The sequence below is a fragment of the Artemia franciscana genome, chromosome 9 (genome assembly GCF_032884065.1).
Source record: "Artemia franciscana chromosome 9, ASM3288406v1, whole genome shotgun sequence".
NCBI classification, from domain to species: domain Eukaryota; kingdom Metazoa; phylum Arthropoda; class Branchiopoda; order Anostraca; family Artemiidae; genus Artemia; species Artemia franciscana.
Window position 1 is genome coordinate 40,618,623 of NC_088871.1, and position 20,029 is coordinate 40,638,651.

The 20,029-nt window shown below is 34.8% G+C and overlaps 1 protein-coding gene across 1 annotated transcript in view; it reads left to right on the forward strand.

The window, feature by feature from the left end:
• LOC136031413 (O-glucosyltransferase rumi homolog) overlaps positions 1-19,743 on the forward strand; it is a gene marked incomplete in the record, with an annotated part of 141,857 nt that extends 122,114 nt beyond the window's left edge. The window contains 1 exon segment of the mRNA XM_065710969.1: positions 19,487-19,743. Coding sequence (XP_065567041.1) covers positions 19,487-19,679 — 193 coding nt within the window.
• Between the last annotated feature and the right edge of the window lie 286 nt (positions 19,744-20,029).

A 20,029-nucleotide genomic window follows, 5' to 3' on the forward strand; every position in this document is an offset into this window, starting at 1 on the left:
TCCTAATCCCCCTCCCCTGGATAAGACCTTGCCCAAATTGTACAAATATCCCCTTCTCCATAGTTAAATTATAATAGAAAGGTTTTGTGTATTGTTGAAGTCGTGAAGGGCATAACCTAGACCTTTGACCACTCTAGCCTCCAGTCCCTAACTTTGCACATCCATGCACGTTGAACTCCTTAAATTCATGATCATTCATGTGAAGTTACGTTAGTTCCATATTTCACAAAATTTTTGGATTTCAACCAAAGTTGGTGTTCATGAGTTTATGAGCTTGGCGATCTAATATTGTAGCATTGTAAAGAAACTCAAATAAAAAAAAAAGCGTTCACTAAGTATTTCAGAAATGCTTTTTAGTTTCCATGAGTTTTTGAACTTGCTGATTACAAATATGAGATTAATATTGCCACATATGAAATATTTTAAGCAAAAATTTTATAAATCGATGTTGTTTTTCTCCAAAGTTTGTATGCAAGAGTATCTAATGTAGTTGATTACAAATCTTACGATAATATGGCAATGTAGAAATCCGAAATTAATCTACTTCAAACGCAAATTGCACAAATATTGTTTGATTTCCACATAAATTGGTATTTTAGAGTTTCTAAGGCTGCTAAATACAAATATAGGGCTAATATTTCAATATCTTAGTCCAAAATTAAAAAGATGTCAAGTGTGTATTTCACAAGTAGAATTGGATTCCCATCAAAATTAGTATTTTAGAATTTCATAGCTTCCTGATTACCTGACCAATGCTGTAGTATTCAAATTTAAACTAAACTACCTTACTTTGAGCACCTACCGAAAATTGTTTTTGATTTCCAGGAAATTGGTATTTAAGAGTTTCTTTACTAGCTTGTTACAAATCTGAGACTAATTTTGTAATATGGAGTTTCCAAAACCAAAGGACACGAAGACCATCTTTCACCAAGGTTCTTTTATGTCCGCCAAAATTGGAATTTTTTAAGCTTCTTGTTTAAAATTGAGCTCAAATGCAAATGTACTTCTAAATCAATTTAAGCACGTATTTCAGGAATGATATTTGATTTCCAGGAAAGTATGCATCGTAGAGTTCTAAGCTTCTTCATTATAAATTCAAGACTAATTTTGAAATATAGAACTCCACATTTAGAAGACAATAAGTACATATTTTGGAAGTGATGGCTATGTTAAACCTTATTTAAAACAGACTCCTGCTAAGATTCCGAATCTTATTGGAACCCTTCTGTTTGTGCCACACCCTATAACCCCTACTCCTTAGTTTGCACATATAACCATATTGCGTGTCCTCCGACTCATGATATTTCAAAAGCGTGGCCAAGGGAATTGTTCTGAATAATTGACCATTAGTAAAAGTCATTTAGATCAAGATAGATTTCGTAAATTGAAAGACGTTAACTATATATTTTACGAATGATCCCGAATTTCTGCCAAAATTTTCCATTAAGATTTCCCGAGCTTTTCAAGTACAAATTCGAGGCATTTTGTTACAATATAGACGTCCAAAAGGAAAATACCTTAAGTACATAAATAAGAACTTTGAATATTGCGCCTTGTTGTAATCTGGGTCATGCGATGTCTTTCAATATGTAAAGTTTGAAAGCGCAAAGCGGGCCTTGGGTTCTCGTCACGTCAATGTTTCGTATTACAGATAAGCTCATCGATTCCTGTCTAAGTTGACAATTTTTTTAGGTAGGTAATTAAAATTATACAATTTGCTAGTACAAGGATTGATGTTTTGCTAGTACAAGGATTGAAGCACTACATGGCCAAGGGATCCATTCCCGCTTCGTAAGGTTGGGCGACAGGCTTTCTAATTCTCACTGTAGAAAAAACCTGGCAACGTCGTTTCGACGCCCTATGCGCAAGCAATTGCTCCAGAGTAGAGGCTCCCATCTGATTTTGGGCCGTGTCCCACCTAGGCATTTCTAAAGTGCTGATGATATTTAAATTTTGCTATTCAAAATTTTACGTTTATTCATCCGAAGGAAGGTTAAAAGACCGGTAACTTGGTATCTCTTTTTTCGGGTCATCCTCAAGGCATATTTTATACTAAGAAAAATATTGTCTGAATACAACATCATGTATCTGTTTTGCTCTTTAAATGCATTTGAATGTGACCTTATTCAAATATTTTTTTTTGTCAAACTTAAGGCTCTGAAGTATAGTCAGCTGAAGGGTCCATATCCTGCCCATGACCCACCAAAATATTGGTATCACATGTTGAGTATCTTTTTTTTCTAATTACGAAATATTTAATGTACAATATTGTAATTACAATAATTTAATTACAATATTGAGCTAAAATTATGAATTAGATTTATGCATGCCTGCATTGACTGTAATGTTAACAATTTATGCAGTAATATCTCTTGTTCTCTTTAGTTTCATCAAATATAGTGTGAAGTAATTTGATCTTGCCACTTGCATTCAAGGTGTGATATTTCAAGTTGAATGTTAATTTGAAAGGTTTTTTATTGCTAGCACAATGCTGCAGATATAGTTATCGTCATTCCACTATTGGTTATGGAAATCAAACACTTTTTATCATTATACGATTTAAAAACTAATATATGGTGTTTGATAACTATGTTAATGCAGAAAAAATTGTAGTATCCAATTCCAAAATGACAACGGCTGGAGCTCTAACTATTGTTTCAAACATCACGCCTTGGAGATCAAACAGAAGAATTTGTTTTTATGAGACTTTGAGCTCAGATGAGTAGTTAGCATTTATTAGGTTTGACATCCACGGCAGTAAAAAAAAAACTGCTTAGGCTTTGTCAGTTTTGTCACAAGGAGATATTTTGGCTGTCCGGGAGTTTTTTTAGGTAGGTGTGCATTGGATTTTTCAAATAAGCGCATTTTTTTGCTCATGTGGCACATTTTGATAAATGGATGGTGTCTTTGGTGTATTTTTGGCGGGGTGACTGTGCTATCTTATTCTAGACATCCTTTAACACTGGTGTGTTAAATAAATAAATATATATATATATATATATATATATATATATATATATATATATATATATATATATATATATATATATATATATATATAATAGTTATATATATATGGTAAAAAAAAAATTTGTGTGGATTTTGCTAAAATCCCTAAAAATCTATAGGATGAAAATCTTTACTGAGTTCGTTAATTTCGCGTACAATTTCTATTAGAAACTATTTTCTGTAACTCTTAATACTCAACGAGACCAGTTTGTTTTTTTAAGCCGGCAAGTACCAGCTACATGATGCTAACAGCTGTTGTTTAAAACAATTAGCAAAATGATGGGGAAAAAGAAAGATATTATGGTAGACACGTGACGAGATCCGTCAAGGTGGCCCGCCTGGGCTTCGACAGCTCAAATTAGTCACTGTTACTTTCAAAAGGTGTTCCTTACTTGAAAAAAGATTTTTCCTAGTCCATCTCCTTATTACTGCAATCTAATGGCTGAATTCAATATTATTATTTGAAATCTAAGTCCTCACGTTGGCCAAGCTCAAACGGATTTTTTTTTCAGTTTCGACTCTCTCGAATTCACAATAAATTGCTTATCGGTCAGAAGAATAACCCCGAAGCGTTAGAAACTTTGTAAGGCCAGAGTGAATTTGGCCAGTCTTGTTTCTGAAACACTCTTTATGACGGAAATTTTGAGAAATAGCAGTTAGAGTCTGTTGCAATGCAACTCACTCTGCAGATGTCAACCCCACCCCCAACTTAGTAACCCTCTGTCAACTAGTGTAATTTAAAAATTCTTTTAGAAATTATAGTAGAAACTATCAAATAAGGGAAAAAACTGTAGATTATAATTGTAAATAAACAGTAAATACTTGCTATACAAAGTAGAGATGAAACTTAAAAAGTATCGAAACTCATTGGTTCCGTCTGTTGTTCCTTCTTCTGAATCAAGTAGTAAAACATATAGACAACTACGCTGAATTCTTTCTTTTTGAATAATATAAACAAAATGCAACCATGGCAAATTTTCTCCAGCCACATGTAGACAAAACGAGATGTGCAAACAATTAGCCACCGACAGACAATCAGGCTGCCAAATTTTTTTTTAAGGAGTGTGTCATATTTTTTCCGAAAATGTGCTTTTTGTGTCATCTCAAATTCCATAATGTGTCACGAAATGTGTCATATTTTTTGGCTACAAGTCATATCATATTTAATTGTCAAATCTTTATTTAGAGTTTTGGACATATAATCTTTTCCAAATGAGTTCAAAAAGGAGTAAACTTAACCTTAAACTATTATCTTGGGATCGAGACGTTTTTATGACGTCATGAAAGTAATAGGAACATTTGATTAAATCAATGTTACACGCTATGAATTTGTGTCTGGGCGGCCAACGAGGCAAGTTTACATTTATAAAAGTTTTTGGGACAATCAATTTTGACAGTAAATTAAATACTTTTCGCATGGTGTCGTAATTGTAATTGGCCAAGCTTTAGTTGACACCTTCGAAAATGGAAAAATACAGAATGAGCTTTTTAGTTTGCGAGCATAAAACTTGTCCAAGACCTGGATTCGATCGATAAGAAATTCGTAAAAATGAAGTATAACGCTTGAACATGCTTCTTTTTGTTTTCACATGTTTTGTGCCTACTTTTCTTCTCTTGTACAGTATGTCACTTGACTCGGCAGTCGGAACTTAGTTCCCAGAAAAAACAGCTCCAACTATCTGTCTATCAAGTTGTCTGTGGTTCATTGTGCCCTCATTGAAGCTTAGTTTGAACCAACAATACTAATAAGCCGTCTTCCTGTCATAATGGTTACAATCGTACTTCTAATGGACCTAGAGGCCGAGGAAAAATGTAAGCCAAAATAAATTGCATATTTGTACTAAAAATTACAGACGAATATCAGATATATAAGCACTAAAAAACTTGATAACCTCTCACACACAGACCCCCTACCCAGAACTTCAAGTATATTTGACCCTGACTACATCTAGGGCTCATTGGTCTCTTCTTCTTTCTCTTTGTACCAGGCCATAAAATTCTTCCGCGTATCGGAAGGAATTTCCCAGTCGTGCACGGTTCCTGAGGTACGAGAGACCAGCTGCTTTGCATACATCAGTGGGTCTATTGTGTCGAGAAGTAGACTGTTCCTGAGTTTTGTTTTTATATTTGATAGAACTGAAAATTGACGTTCTGCAGCTGCACTGGAATGCGGAAGAGTACACAGATTTAGAATGAAAGGGGACAGCTCTTCAAACTGTGTCTTGCCTTGAGCATCTTTCGCATTCATTAACGTCTTCCAAAAGATCGAAGGAGACATTTCAGTTCCCATGGTTCTGATAATCTCATCCCTGTGCTGACTCATCAAGACCCACTGAGTCTCTATTACATTCCTTGACCTTTCTACTTCACCTTCATGTTTCCCAATTAAGCTGCTGAACCGACCAGTCAGTCCCACTAGAGTGTCAACTTTTCAGCTCAAAGCAGTCACTGGGTCTAAACCAATTCATTTCCTCATTTGTTTGATAACTCCTACAAGGAAGTTCAGGCAGTTCGAGATCATGTTTCGAGATAAACTGTTTGAGATCATTCAAGGGTATCACATCCTTGTATTTCAGCACGTGTATTTTGGTATTTGGACCAAAAGAAATCTCGAAGATTTCCTTGAAACAGCCTGAGATCATGGGTATGACAAAAGCATCATCATTCTCTAAGATGTCAGTTTTGACAAAAGACTTCATGATAGACTTCATGGTTGCCCTTGAGGTGGAAAGGAGTTTGTGAAGGCGAGTGTCACTACTCTGGAACTCCAAATTCAAGCAAGTGATCTTGTTGACCTTTTTCATCCTTTTTAAGTGAAACAAGGTAAGGTTAGAATGAAGTAATCTTGTTTGAAAATAGAATTATGTTCAGTTGGAAATTTTGAAGCTACATTTATTTACTCAATATGTAAGCCATTCAGCTAGCTTCAATATAGTATTTTGTCATATATGTTGGTGCCTTTTTAAGCCAAATGGATTATTCTGAAGGAAAGACTTCTCTGGAAATTTGTAATCTTATCTGAGGTGGGATACCCCTCCTTTACTCTTAAAATGTGAGTTGTTGCTTACGCATAAAGCTTTGGTAAACTGCACGCTGTTTACTTTTTACTATTAAGTACGTACCAGTTGGCTACATAGCATACTCAATCAAGCAGCCAATTAAGTTCGATAATTCAACGTGCATTTTGATTTGAAATTTCCACCTATGGCTGTTTCCTTCTCATGGTTTAAATTTTAAATATGGTCATGGTATCTGTCCTGTATTCCGCACTGTTTGTGTACTGCTGCCACCGTTAGGTAGTGCTATTCTCCTCCGTTAATTTGTAGCTTTTCTGGAGATAGAAAACTGATATTTTACTTTTCTTTTATAACCATTTAAAAAACAAGACTTGCATGACAAAATTGTGTCATTTTTTTTTTTTTAATGTGTCATTTTCGTCGATTGTGTCATTTTTTATCGAAAAACGTGTCATTTTCGTCGATTGTGTCATCATTTCAACTGAATGTGTCATTGTGTCACGCAACATCAAATTGTGTCATTTTGACACAAAATGTGTCAATTTGGCAGCCTAGCAGACAATGTGAAGTTTTTTTCCGTCTCCGGCGAGCTCTGATAAGTGATACCAACCTTTAAATTCTCATAACGACCCACAACCAGGATTGTACCCCGGTAAGAAAAAAATACTTTATTTTAATGATTTTTTTATTTATTTGGTGAGTTCGTTCAATCATCTAGTGATTCATTTGCTGAGTTAGTTTTTTTCGTTTCGAAAATATAAAAAATCCCTAGAAAGTGTGAGAAATCACTGTGGGTGGCAACTCTAGCCACAATACTGTCCCCGTCACAGTCCAACCTCTTTGCTCATGTTTGGCCTCCACTGGTTTTTTTCCCACTTCATAGAAACGTTTCTGTTTTGCGTTCATAACACTGACTGTTTTGGAAATGATCGATATTTTTCAGTTCTTATTTCTCGAATATAAATTATTATACTCGATATTATAATTTAGGATTAAGTTCTAACGATTTCGTTTGGGAGGGGGGGGGGTTGAACCCGTCGCCTCTCCCTTGAGCCTGTGCTTGGCTGAGTCTAGGCTATTGAATGTCGGTTTACAAAGCGGAAAAATTGCCAAAAAAAACTTACCACACTTACCGAGGGAACATGGACCCTTAAGCCTAGAAAAACTGTAAAAAAAACTGTAAGCATGGTCGATATATCTATTTGTTAGAAATTTAGTGCCATCTTTTATTAAAAACAAAAACGTAAAAGAAAATGCGATAAGATATGATATGATATGAAATGAAAAATACGATTAAGATATGATAAGACGATATAATGATAAGAAGTTTAGTTACTGAAGACAATTCTGAAGAAGAAAACATGCAAAGGTTGGAAAAGCCGTTTGACCAGGATTACATTTATATATTTTTAAACGTGTTTTGATACATTATATTTATTGTTAAGTATTTATTTCAAATTAATTTTTATTTATTTATATTTACATATTTATTTTTAAAATTATTTTAAATATTTTAAATAATTTTTTTGTAAAACGGAGAGAAAAGGAAACTATACTGCTATAGGCTACTATAAGAAAATTATACTAAAGAGACAACAGGAATAGGTAGAGTATGCTGTGTTTTCATGTCAAATTCACTTGTATTCATTTCTGTATTCAAAATAAGTCATTATTAAATAATTAATAAATATATATTATTATTAAATAAATAATTATTATTGAATAAATAATAAATAAATATAAATATAAATAGATAAATAAATATAAATATAAATAAATAATAAATATAAATAATTATTATTTGAAGCTTCAGTTTTTTCCTCAAATTTCCAGATTTTGATTATTCACAAAGAAAGTTGAAGGGTTAGGCGCTGCGTGGGAGTGCCTCCTGTTGAATTAATATATTCTTTGTTTGGATGTACCGAATTTTTGTCGAAGACACTCCTATTCAATCAGTGCGGTCATGTTCATGTAAAGTTAAACATTATCGAATTTTTCATCCACCTATTTAATTACAAAGCTAGAGAAAAATGATGGTAAACCGAGAGGCGCATCGTGCAACTTGTAACGGCCTCCCAGGGTTAGAACATGGGCACGTATTACTTACAAATCATCGCTAATGATTCTGTCCATTATCCAGCGATTGATGCGTGCTTTACTGTTATGATACAGCAAATACCGACAATGCTGCTCTAAAAAATTTAAGCGGCCCTATCTATAGGAGTTATTAAAAAAAGTGCAGCCCGAGGTAGTTGCATGTCTTATTTTCATTACAAATGGCATTTCTTTGTAAGGCGGGAGCAAGGCTGTATCCAGGGGTCTACCCGGTATGTTCCCCCTCCCTCCGAAAAAAAACGATTCGTTCACACGTAATAAACATATATGTAAAATGTGTCGCGACAAAATTCACTTTATTGTGAGTTTGCCATACCAGGGTAGCCCCCTTTGCCTCCCTCCTGCTCTAAGTTTCCATGTATATTCTTTTTTTCTGTCTTTTGGTGGATCATAAGATTTCATTTGATCATAGTTGGCTCTATTTCATTTTATACTATTCTTCTATTATTTTATTTTGTGTGTCAAATAAAAATCTTGAATCATACCATATTTTTGCATACAGAAATCTTGATAATCAATAATTTATTGTCCATGGGAAAATTTTTGTACCTTCCCCTGCCCCCTTCCCCGACAAAAATCTTGAATCCGATATTAGACGGGGGCCAGTTCACCATCTGTTTTCCAGTAACTGTAAAAAAAATCTCTTATGAACAATTCCAATACTGGCAATTAAAACTTAGTTTTATAGTTTTAACGTCAATTTCATTTCCGCCGTCATTTTCATAATCTTTAGACTGTCCATGCTCTATTCTTAATATTTGTCGAAGATGCGTTTCATTTTTCTAAGGTAGGTTGAATGATCACTGACGACAGTAAATATAAATCGTTGTCATATCTTCTTAAAATCAAAATGATTGGAATATCAAAGAGTAAAATAAATATTACTTTCGTTTCTAGCAGTTTTCTAAAACTTCACTTAATAATCAATTCTGCCCGATTACAATCATCTTCGTCAAGTTGCAAGTGTTCTAAGCTTGATACTTGCCGAAAATGTGTTTCAGTTTTCTATGACCGTATTGAATAATCAGTGCTAGCAATAATATAAATCGTATTCATGTGTATTTAAAATCATGGCCGTATTGTTTGCTATGGCCGTATTTAATTTCTATGGCCGTATTGAATAATCAGTGCCAGCAGTAATATAAATCGTATTCATGTGTATTTAAAATCATGGCCGTATCGAATTTCTATGGCCGTATTGAATAATCAGTGCCAGCAGTAATATAAATCGAATTCATGTGTATTTAAAATCATGGCCGTATTGTTTTCTATGGCCGTATTGAGTAATCAGTGCCAGCAGAATATAAAACGTTTTCATGTGTATTTAAAATCATGGCCGTATTGTTTGCTATGGCCGTATTGAACTTCTATGGCCGTATGGAATAATCAATGCCAGCAGTAATATAAATCGTATTCATGTGTATTTAAAATCATGGCCGTATTACTTTCTATGGCCGTATTGAATAATCAGTGCCAGCAGTAATATGAACCGTATTCTTGTGTATTTAAAATCACGGCCGTATTGTTTTCTATGGCCGTATTGAATAATCAGTGCCAGCAGTAATGTAAATTGTATTCATGTGTATTTAAAATCATGGCCGTATTATTTTCTATGGCCGTATTGAATAATCTGTGTCAGCAGTAATATAAATCGTATTCATGTGTATTTAAAATCATGACCGTATTGTTTTCGGTGGCCGTATTGAATAATCAGTGCCAGCAGTAATATAAATTGTATTCATGTGTATTTAAAATCATGGCCGTATCGAATTTCTATGGCCGTATTGAATAATCAGTGCCAGCAGTAATATAAATCGAATTCATGTGTATTTAAAATCATGGCCGTATTGTTTTCTATGGCCGTATTGAATTTCTATGGCCGTATTGAGTAATCAGTGCCAGCAGAATATAAAACGTTTTTGTGTGTATTTAAAATCATGGCCGTATTGTTTTCTATGGCCGTATTGAATTTCTATGGCCGTATGGAATAATCAATGCCAGCAGTAATATAAATCGTATTCATGTGTATTTAAAATCATGGCCGTATTATTTTCTATGACCGTATTGAATAATCTGTGTCAGTAGTAATATAAATCGTATTCATGTGTATTTAAAATCATGACCGTATTGTTTTCTGTGGCCGTATTGAATAATCAGTGCCAGCAGTAATATAAATTGTATTCATGTGTATTTAAAATCATGGCCGTATTATTTTCTATGGCCGTATTGAATAATCAGTGCCATCAGTAATATAAATCGTATTCATGTGTATTTAAAATCAAGTTCTGTCTTATGTAAATGGCTCGTGCTCTGATTCAACAAAAGAAGAAAAATACAAGTATCACTGCCATTACTGGCACTTTTAAAAGCTTCACTTAATAATTTTGCATACTTTGTTGACCCAATCATTTCCTGTACATGAAAATCGTTTCTCAAAGAGTTCCAAACTGATTCCTCTTTTATCAATTTGGTATTCGCAAAATGTGCCCTATCATTCATTTAAACTGATATTGTATGTATGTACAGATTTGTATCTGAGTCATTTAGAATAAAAAGGATAAAAAACGCTCTCGATGTCTGATTGTAGTTCCTACAACTTCAATGGGTATTGTGCAGTGCTGACATATGTTTTTGAATATATCTGAAAATCCTTTGTTTCTATGATTTGATTACATTTTGTTTTATTATAGGCTTCAGTCTTAAACCGCAAAGAAAAGAGAAATCCTTAAGAGATGATACAGGTGCATTTTGGTGTTGTGTGGAGGGAACAAGCTTTGAAAGGTTTTTCTTTAACCCTTGACTTGATAGATTTCTATTAACAGTTACGGATGCAATTTCAAAACTAAAGTGGTAAAAACTATTCAAATTATGGGATGTCGCAAAAACATTTCATGATTTGAGAACTGGAAGTGATCTTAAGAGGCAGCTTAAACTGACCAGTCAGGTGACTTTAAAGACAACATCACTTGAACTGGAAGCCTTTCTGTCAGCACCTCCTAACGTCTTTATTTTTCCTATTATTCTTTCTTTAATTTGATTCTTTATTTTTATTAATTCCCTAAAGAACTTGGGTAGTCTTCGTACTATTATCTTATTCATATCTATTAAAAATAATAATAATTAAAAACGGGCACAAGTTAAATTGGAAGTAACGCGCATGCATGTGCAGTGGATAGGGTTACTTATTTAGCTGTTTTTCTTTTTTTTTAGAAAATACAAAAGATTAAATTTCTAAGTTTCTCCTTAGAAAGTTTTTTTCTTTATATTTACACAAAGAAAATTAAAATCTCATTTCACTCATTCCACTCATTTACAATTGTACCTGAATTAAATATAAAATAATTTCCTCTTTATGAATTTTTATAATATTGCTGAAGTATTTTGAAATTTGACTAATTTTTTTTTACTTCACCGGCTAAGACGATACACTAAAAAAATGACATTATTCATAATGACCAGGCAATATGATAATGATCTCGGTGCTGATTTTGGTATTACATTGTTGTGACAAGTGTGCACTAGTAGCCTACTTGCAACATTTTTCATATTGTCAAGGAACTACAAAAATATCCTACAAATCACTTCAATATACCCAAATTACCCTTCAGGCATTTTTTTATTTTATTTTCTTGGCATCAAAAATAGTATTTGATCGGCATATAGAGCCAAGATGTCATACGATAGATATCACAAGATATCAGATCATAGTCAACTCATCACATGTGCATATCATACCACAGGTCTGCGAGTAAAAAACTGCATGGGATATATATACATTTTCTTTTAGATTCTATAACTTGACAAAAGCGAAAAACACCATAAAGATTTACGGTGTTTTAAAAATTTACCAATTTTTAGTTTCCCGTTTTTTTTCAGATTTTTTTCCTCGTAGCTAGCAGGGCCCTGAAATATTGTAGAGAGTTGTTTAACGATTCGTTTTAAAGGTAACTGCTATAAGTAGTGTCTTTTGTAATTAATTAAATAAGAAAAACAGGTTTTTTTTAACTGCAAGTAAGGAGCAACATTAAAACAAAACGAACAGAAATTATTCCGTATATTTAAAGAGTTGTCCCCTCCTCAACACCCCGCTCTTTACGCTAAAGTTTGACTCTTTTGTTACAACTCTACTTTTTAAAACAATAAAAATACTTTAGCGAAAAGAGCGTGGTGTTGAGGAGGGGACAACCCTTTAAATTTACTGAATAATTACTGTTCGTTTTAAGTTTTAACGTTGCTCCTTACTTGCAGTAAAAAAAAAACATGTTTTTCTTATTTAATTTCTGAACGTTTTTGAATTAATGAATGTTTTGATTTTGGCTCACTGCACATGAATACTTAAAACGAAATTTGCATATTATCTTTTTTGCTAAATCGCTTTCTCATAGTTTTGATCGGACGATTTTGATAAAAAAAGCGGGGGGGGGGAGGTGGCCTAGTTGCCCTCCAATTTTTGATTACTTAAAAACGCAACTAGATTTTTTTTACGAAAGTTTTTGTTAGTAATAAACATACGTACCTTACGAATTAACTTACGGAACAAACTTCTACATTTGTGTGTTTTTATTATGTATATAAGGGGGTTCACCCCCTCATCAATACCTCGCTCTTTACACTAAAGCTTGAATTGTTTCCCAAATCTTTAAGAATGACCCCTGAATCACAAAGACCGTTGAATAATTAGTTGAAACTACTAAAAATACATTAGCGTAAAGAGCAAGGTACTGTGGAGGAGACAAATCCCCTTATATACGTAATATCTTATGGTCGTTTTAAGTTTTAATGCTGCTTATTACTTCCAGTTGAATTCTGAAAATTAGAAAAAATGAGGTATTTTTAACTTACGAACGGGTGATCGGATCTCAATGAAATTTGATATTTAGAAGGATATCGTGTCTCAGAGCTCTTGTTTTATATCCCGACCGGATCTGGTGACATGGGGGGGGGAGTTGGGAGGTGGAAACCTAAAACTAGAGTGGAGGGATCGGGATGAAACTTGGTGGGAAAAATAAGCACAAGTCCTAGATACATGATTGACATAACCGAATACATAAACATAACATAAAGCTCTTATTTTAAGTCCTGACAGGATCTGGTGACATTGGGGGACGTTTGGGGTGGGGGAACCTAAAATGATGGAAAACGCTTAGATTGGAGGAATCGGGGTGAAACTTGGTGGGAAAATTAAGCAGAAGTCTTAGATACGTGATTTACATAATTGGAACGAATTCGCTCTATTGGGGGGGGGGGTATTCTGAAAAATTAGAAAAAATGACGTATTTTTAACTTACGAAGGAGTGATCGGATCTTCATGAAACTTCATATTTAGAGGGACCTCGTAACTCAGATCTCTTATTTTAAATCTCAACCGGATCCAGCGTAATTGGGAGGGGGCAGTTGGGGGGAACTGAAAATCTTAGAAAATACATAAAGCGTTGAGATCAGGATGAAACTGGATGGGAAGAATAAAAACCTGTCTAAGATACGTGACTGACATAACCGGATCGGATCTGCTTTTTTTGGGGTAGTTGGGGGGGGGGTAATTCTGAAAAATTAGAAAAAATTAGGTATTTTTAACTTACGAACGGGTGATCGGATCTCAATGAAATTTGATATTTAGAAGGATATCGTGTCTCAGAGCTCTTATTTTAAATCCGACCGGATCTGGTGACATTGGGGGGGGGGAGTTGGGAGGTGGAAACCTAAAACTTGGAAAACACTTAGAGTGGAGGGATCGGGATGAAACTTGGTGATAAAAATAAGCACAAGTCCTAGATACATGATTGACATAACCGGAATGGATCTGCTCTCTTTGGGGTAGTTGGGGGGGGGGGGGTTAATTCTGAAAAATTAGAAAAAATGAGGTATTTTCAACTTACGAATGTGTGATCGGATCTCAATGAAATTTGATATTTAGAAGGATATCGTGTCTCAAAGCTCTTATTTTAAGTCCCGACCGGATCTGGTGACATTGGGGGGAGTTTGGGGTGGGGGAACCTAAAATGATTGAAAACGCTTAGATTGGAGGGATCGGGATGAAACTTGGTGGGAAAATAAGTAGAAGTCTTAGATACGTGATTTACATAATTGGAACGGATCCGCTCTATTGGGGGAGGGGGGTAATTCTGAAAAATTAGATAAAATGACGTATTTTCAACTTACCAAGGAGTGATCGGATCTTAATGAAATGTCATATTTAGAAGGACCTCGTAACTCAGATCTCTTTTTTTAAATCTCAACCGGATCCAGCATAATTGGGGGGGGGGCAGTTGGGGGGTACCGGAAATCTTTGAAAATACTTAAAGCGGTGAGATCAGGATGAAACTGGATGGGAAGAATAAAAACCTGTCTAAGATACGTGACCGGCATAACCGGACCGGATCTGCTCTCTTTGGTGGAGTTGGGGGGGGGAATTTGGAAAATTGATGTATTTGTAACTTGCGAAAGGGTGACCAGATCTTAATGAAATTTGATATTTAGAAGGATCTTGTGCTTTAAAGCTCTAATTTTAAATTCCGACCAGATCCTGTGACATTGGGGGGATTGGAGGGGGAAACTGGAATTCTTGGAAAACATGAAAAGTGGGGTATTTTTATCTTACGAATTGATGATCGGATCTTAATGAAATTTGATATTTAGAAGGAATTCATGTCTCAGAGCTCTTATTTCAAATCCCGATCAGATCTTTTAACATTGGGGGGAGTTGGAGGGGTGGATCTTGGAAAACACTTTGAGTGGAGGAATCGGGATTCAGCTTGATGGATAGAATAAGCAAATGTCCTTGATACGTGATTGACGGAACCGTACTGGATTTGCTCTCTTCTGGGGAGTTGGGGGGAGGGGTTCAGTGATTTGGCGAGTTCGGTGCTTCTGGACGCGCTAGGACGATGAAAATTGGTAGGTGTGTCAGGGAGCTGCACAAATTGGCTTGATAAAGTCGTTTTCTCAGATTCGACCATCTGGGGGGCTAAAGGGAGAGGAAAAATTAGAAAAAAATTAGGTATTTATAACATACGAGTGGGTGATCGGATCTTAATGAATTTTGATATTTGGAAGGACATCGTGACTCAGAGCTCTTATTTTAAATCCTGACCGGCATTAAGCCCCTTATTTTCCTTTTAAGTCAATATATTGATTCGTAGAATTTTGTTAGAGCTCATACCATATGATCTCTTGGCTCTTAGCTCTTCATGCCTCGTCACAAGTGCCATATGAGCTCTTAGCTCTTGTTTAGAGTTTCGGTTACTATTCAGCCGGGTCGCTCCTTACTACAGTTCGTTACCACGAACTGTTTGATAAAACAGAGTGTTAAAAATGAAATCCATTCTTTTACGAAAAACTGCATCTTCGTGTGCAAGATGGTACAAGATAATGTGTCATATTTGAGTGACTACTGCCTGATTCTCTTTGGTTCGTTCTTTACTATATCCAGATATGAAAAGACCAAAGGCTTTTTTCTGTGTGTGATATATTGCACTGCATTATTACATTAGGATTTTTTTTGTTCTTAGTTAATGACAAAAAAACTAATGGAAGAAGCGTTCTGTTTAATAGGTAGTTGAGGACTTGAATAATTACAGCAGTCTATCTTCTTCTCACTGTCTTCCTAGGTGTTAATCGAGCGCAAAATTTCGCTTATCTTCTTGCAGTATTAGTGATTGATGTAGCTATTCTATTTACTGGTCTCATTAGCCGGTAATTAGATTCGCATTGCAATTAACTTCCTCTGAGCCTTGAGCTGTTCAAACTCACTTTCTTCCCCTCTCTTAATAAGTAAATCCATTCAAAACCTGTCAGTTTAGGCTTTGAAGAAATACACAGATGTATTTTGAAGTTATATGTTGAATCCTTATTGATATTTAGGACGAAGTGTTCGACAGGATCGTCCCTGAAAAAAACAAATAAATACACATCTATGATGTTTCTTGTGACAAAAACGCTCATTTCTCTGATACGCTGAATCTTTTATTTTTATTAGGACTCTTCGACTTTTAGGGGATGTTTCCACCCTTTTTCGAAAATCAGGCAAATCTGCTCAGGCTCTTAAACTTTGTTGAGAAAACTAAACTTCGTGAATCCTGTATATTTGGAATCACTATAATTAGCTAATTCTTTTAATATGTAAATAGATATTACATTCCTTTTTTTGGAGTTTCGATTACTATTCAGCCATGTCGCTACTTACAGTTCTTTACCACTAACCGTTTGAAACTGGATTTAGATATCTTCCTAACTTTCATATTCTTGATCCTTGTTTTTTTTTTTTTTTTTTTTTTTTTTTTTTTTTTTTTTTTTTTTTTTTTTTTTTTTAATGGTCTAATGTTGACCAGTCTTTTCTACTTTCTCTGTTTCTGATTTTACTTTCTTGACTTTTTATTAGTGTCTCGTATTGTATTCTACTGCATATTCTCTGTTTTCAAAGACTATGGAACCATATGAAGCTGATATGCCATCCCCTCCCCCAACATTATGTTGTAAGCCCCCAGCAAGCTGGACCAAATGAAAGTTTAGTGCATGAAAAAGAAGATTTCATTTTAGTATAAATAAATTGGTATGTTTATTGACCGAATCTAAAAAAATACCATTGCGCGCAAAACAAAAGGGCTTATCTTGTGAAGGCGTTTAAAAATGAATTAGATAAAGATTCCTTTGCTCGGAAACGCTATCCAGTTATCCCGTAATCTGCATTTAATCAATGGGAGGTAGGTGGGAATAGAAATAATTGGGAAGAAAATGTGTCAGTACCTCAAGCGCAAAGGCTACCAACCCTGATTTTATGCATCACATATTAAATTGACATCATAATATTATTTTAACGTACAAACAGGAGCTGTTCCCGGAAAAATCTTATTTCTTTTTCTGTAAAAGTATGAAAATGTGGGATACGTCTTTTCGTTTTGGATAAAACTATTTACGACAATTAATGCTTTTAATATGCCGAGTTTTAATGACTAATGATATACATGATTATAATAAATAATTGATTATATATTTATTTTAATCAATCAATTTATTATTATTTTTATGTTTAGAAGAGGCAAACGAGAATAATTTTCCGACTAGCTCAGAAACTGTCCAGCCAGGGTTGCCACCTCTAGCACGAAAGTGCTTTTGGCACTATTTCATTATGTTTAGCACTGTAGAAAGTGCTCAGAATTCCCACCTGTAGCACAAAAGTCCTGTCGTGTAACATAATTAATGATCCATTCAAGATTGGGGGGGGGGATGAACCTTAGATTTTTTCCCCACCCACCCTAAATTTTTAAAAAAAAAATTTTTCATTGAAAAATGGCTTTGGTACTTGTGTCTTATACCCCCCACCCTCAAGAATTGAAATTAGGTTAATCATAATGAAATATACCAAAATATGATGAAAATATAATAGTTTATTAACAAAATTACTGAATTCACAACAAATTATTATGGAAGGGGGGCCGCCCAGACCACATTATATTAAATACGACCTAAACTAACCTAACCTAACCAAAATACGAACTAAATATGTAATTAAAATACAGCTACAATTTAGTTTCTCACAGAGCCGAAACTAATATTGTATGGTATAAAGGCGATTAAAACCGGTTATTGTCTCATGTTCGCGATACAAAATCTAGAGAGAACTTGAGTGTGGCGGCTTTAAGACACAAATATCATGGCTTTTTTAAATATTCATTGAAAAACAGAAAAAATTGCCCACTCGCATGTAGTTTGAAAACTACATTTCATTCCTTCCACCACTAAGTTCCCTGAATCGGCACCAGTTTCCAAGAAGCAAAATGTGTCATTGGGTAGGAGAAAACTTGTCTAACATAAATTAGCTCAAAAAAAAAGAAAATAAAAACAGTCAAAACTTAAAACCTGATCATAAATACGCCATACATCAAACATATTGATTCTACAAGAAAATTCCTCAAAATATAAGTCACATTTGAATATATCATCTCTTTAAAAAAAAATTCTTAAGCTGAACCAAATTACAAGAATTTAGTTATTTTAACATTAAACTATTTCCAGTTTTTATCGCTCATTTCAATTTTCAATTCTATTTTTAAGCTGTAGCACCGAAAAATTATGTGTAGCACGCAAATTCGGGGAATAGTAGAACTTTCGGAACTGACTGTGGTGGCAGCCCTGTTCCCAACAAGATTTTAAAGGTAAAGGTAAAGAATGTGGCATTAGACTTCGCAGTCCCTACTGACAGTGCTGTTCTCCGTTTCTTGGCCCTTCAGCCAGGAAGTGAAATGGGACAGTGCAGGTCGGGGCCAACCTTGCTGCGCTTTCCTACATCCTTTCTGTTTACCTTCCCCAGATTTTTCCAGGTACCCATCTAGAGCTGGGTCAACGCTGGCTGAGCTTACAGAGTCACCCCACTGACCCCCGTCTCAAACCAAATAATTGGGTACACTAGGACTGGAGTTATCGCCCTCACGGACAAAGGATCCTAAATCCAGCGCACGAACAGGAGTTAGCACGGTTTGAAATAAATTATGCCGTAAAATATAGACAAATCAAAAGAAACTTGTGCGGATTTCGTCATTCCTGCTTGAGCACAATTTATGAACAGTGACTGTCCTTGGTTTACAACTTATTTCATATCATCACATTGAGGTTCAATTGATTACAATTAAAATCGTGTTTCTAGTTGTGGCATGGAGTCGAAACGTTAAAAAACATTGGACTACTTGGCCACGAATGTGACTGATGAACCACCTGAATGATTTCAGCAATTTTCCGTCTGAAAATGCTAACCAAAGGAAGTTCTATTCTCAGTAAATTATATCTAACAAATATCTCATAAATGGTTCGTAAGCAAGGGGCCTGGAAGCTTTGAAGTTAAATGCCACCATTTGCCTGAATTCTGAAGGAATACAAAAATATAATTTAAAATTTGAAGCGCAATTCTTTTTCTACTTGTTGCAATTGTTGAAATGTATGTTTTCCTTATTATTTCTCTGGGAATCATCAAGTTCAGATTAATAAAGTGAATTAAGTCATTTAATCACTGCATATATTTAGTAATTGGATTAGACACACTACTTCAACTCCAAGTCATGATCCCAAAGACAGGTTGCCCACTCTTTTCCGATTGTTGCCCCACTTGTTTTGCCTTGCGAAGTGCATTTTATCTGTGCCATGTCTTTTCGCGTCACACATGCTGCGCTACTGCCACGCGTTACAAGCATCACCTTATGTACTCGATTGTTAAAGTGGGCCAAGGTGCAGTTCTGTCACGCCTTATGCACGCCAACACATGTATACAATTTTTTTCAAGTAAAATCCTGTAATCCTGATAGCTACTTGTTTTGTAGAAATGAGCCTTTCATATTTATCTATATATTTTTTTCTAGCGACTTGATTGAATTTGCCAAATACAATGACGATTTGGTCAAAGCCATTACTGCTAACGGAGCAGAATTTATCCAAGACCACTTAAAGTTTGAAGATATTACATGCTACTGGCGAGAGTTGCTAAAGAAATACAGTAAACTTTTGAAGTATAGGGTCAAGAAAGATGATAAAGTTAAGGTATTGAAGGGATAATGATTTTTCTTTATTAAGTTTTTTGTATTGTAAGTAATTTTTAATACAGACATAGTTTTTATCATGTGGAATCTCTTTCGTGACTGTCTACTTGTTTGAATATGACTGAATCGACATTTTTCTGAGCAATGGCAATCGAGTATATAGGGAGGGACATTCAGGACCGTTCCCCCTCGGAAAATTAAGATTTTAATGCTTTTTTGCCTATGGAATTTGCCTGTGTCTGGCACTTTTTGAAAGTTGCCCCTCCTCGTCCCAAAACAAATCTTGAGTATGTGTCTGACTGGTTGTCTATTGGAACAGTTTGACAAACAAACTCCAACGACTCTTGACAAACAAATTACAAATGA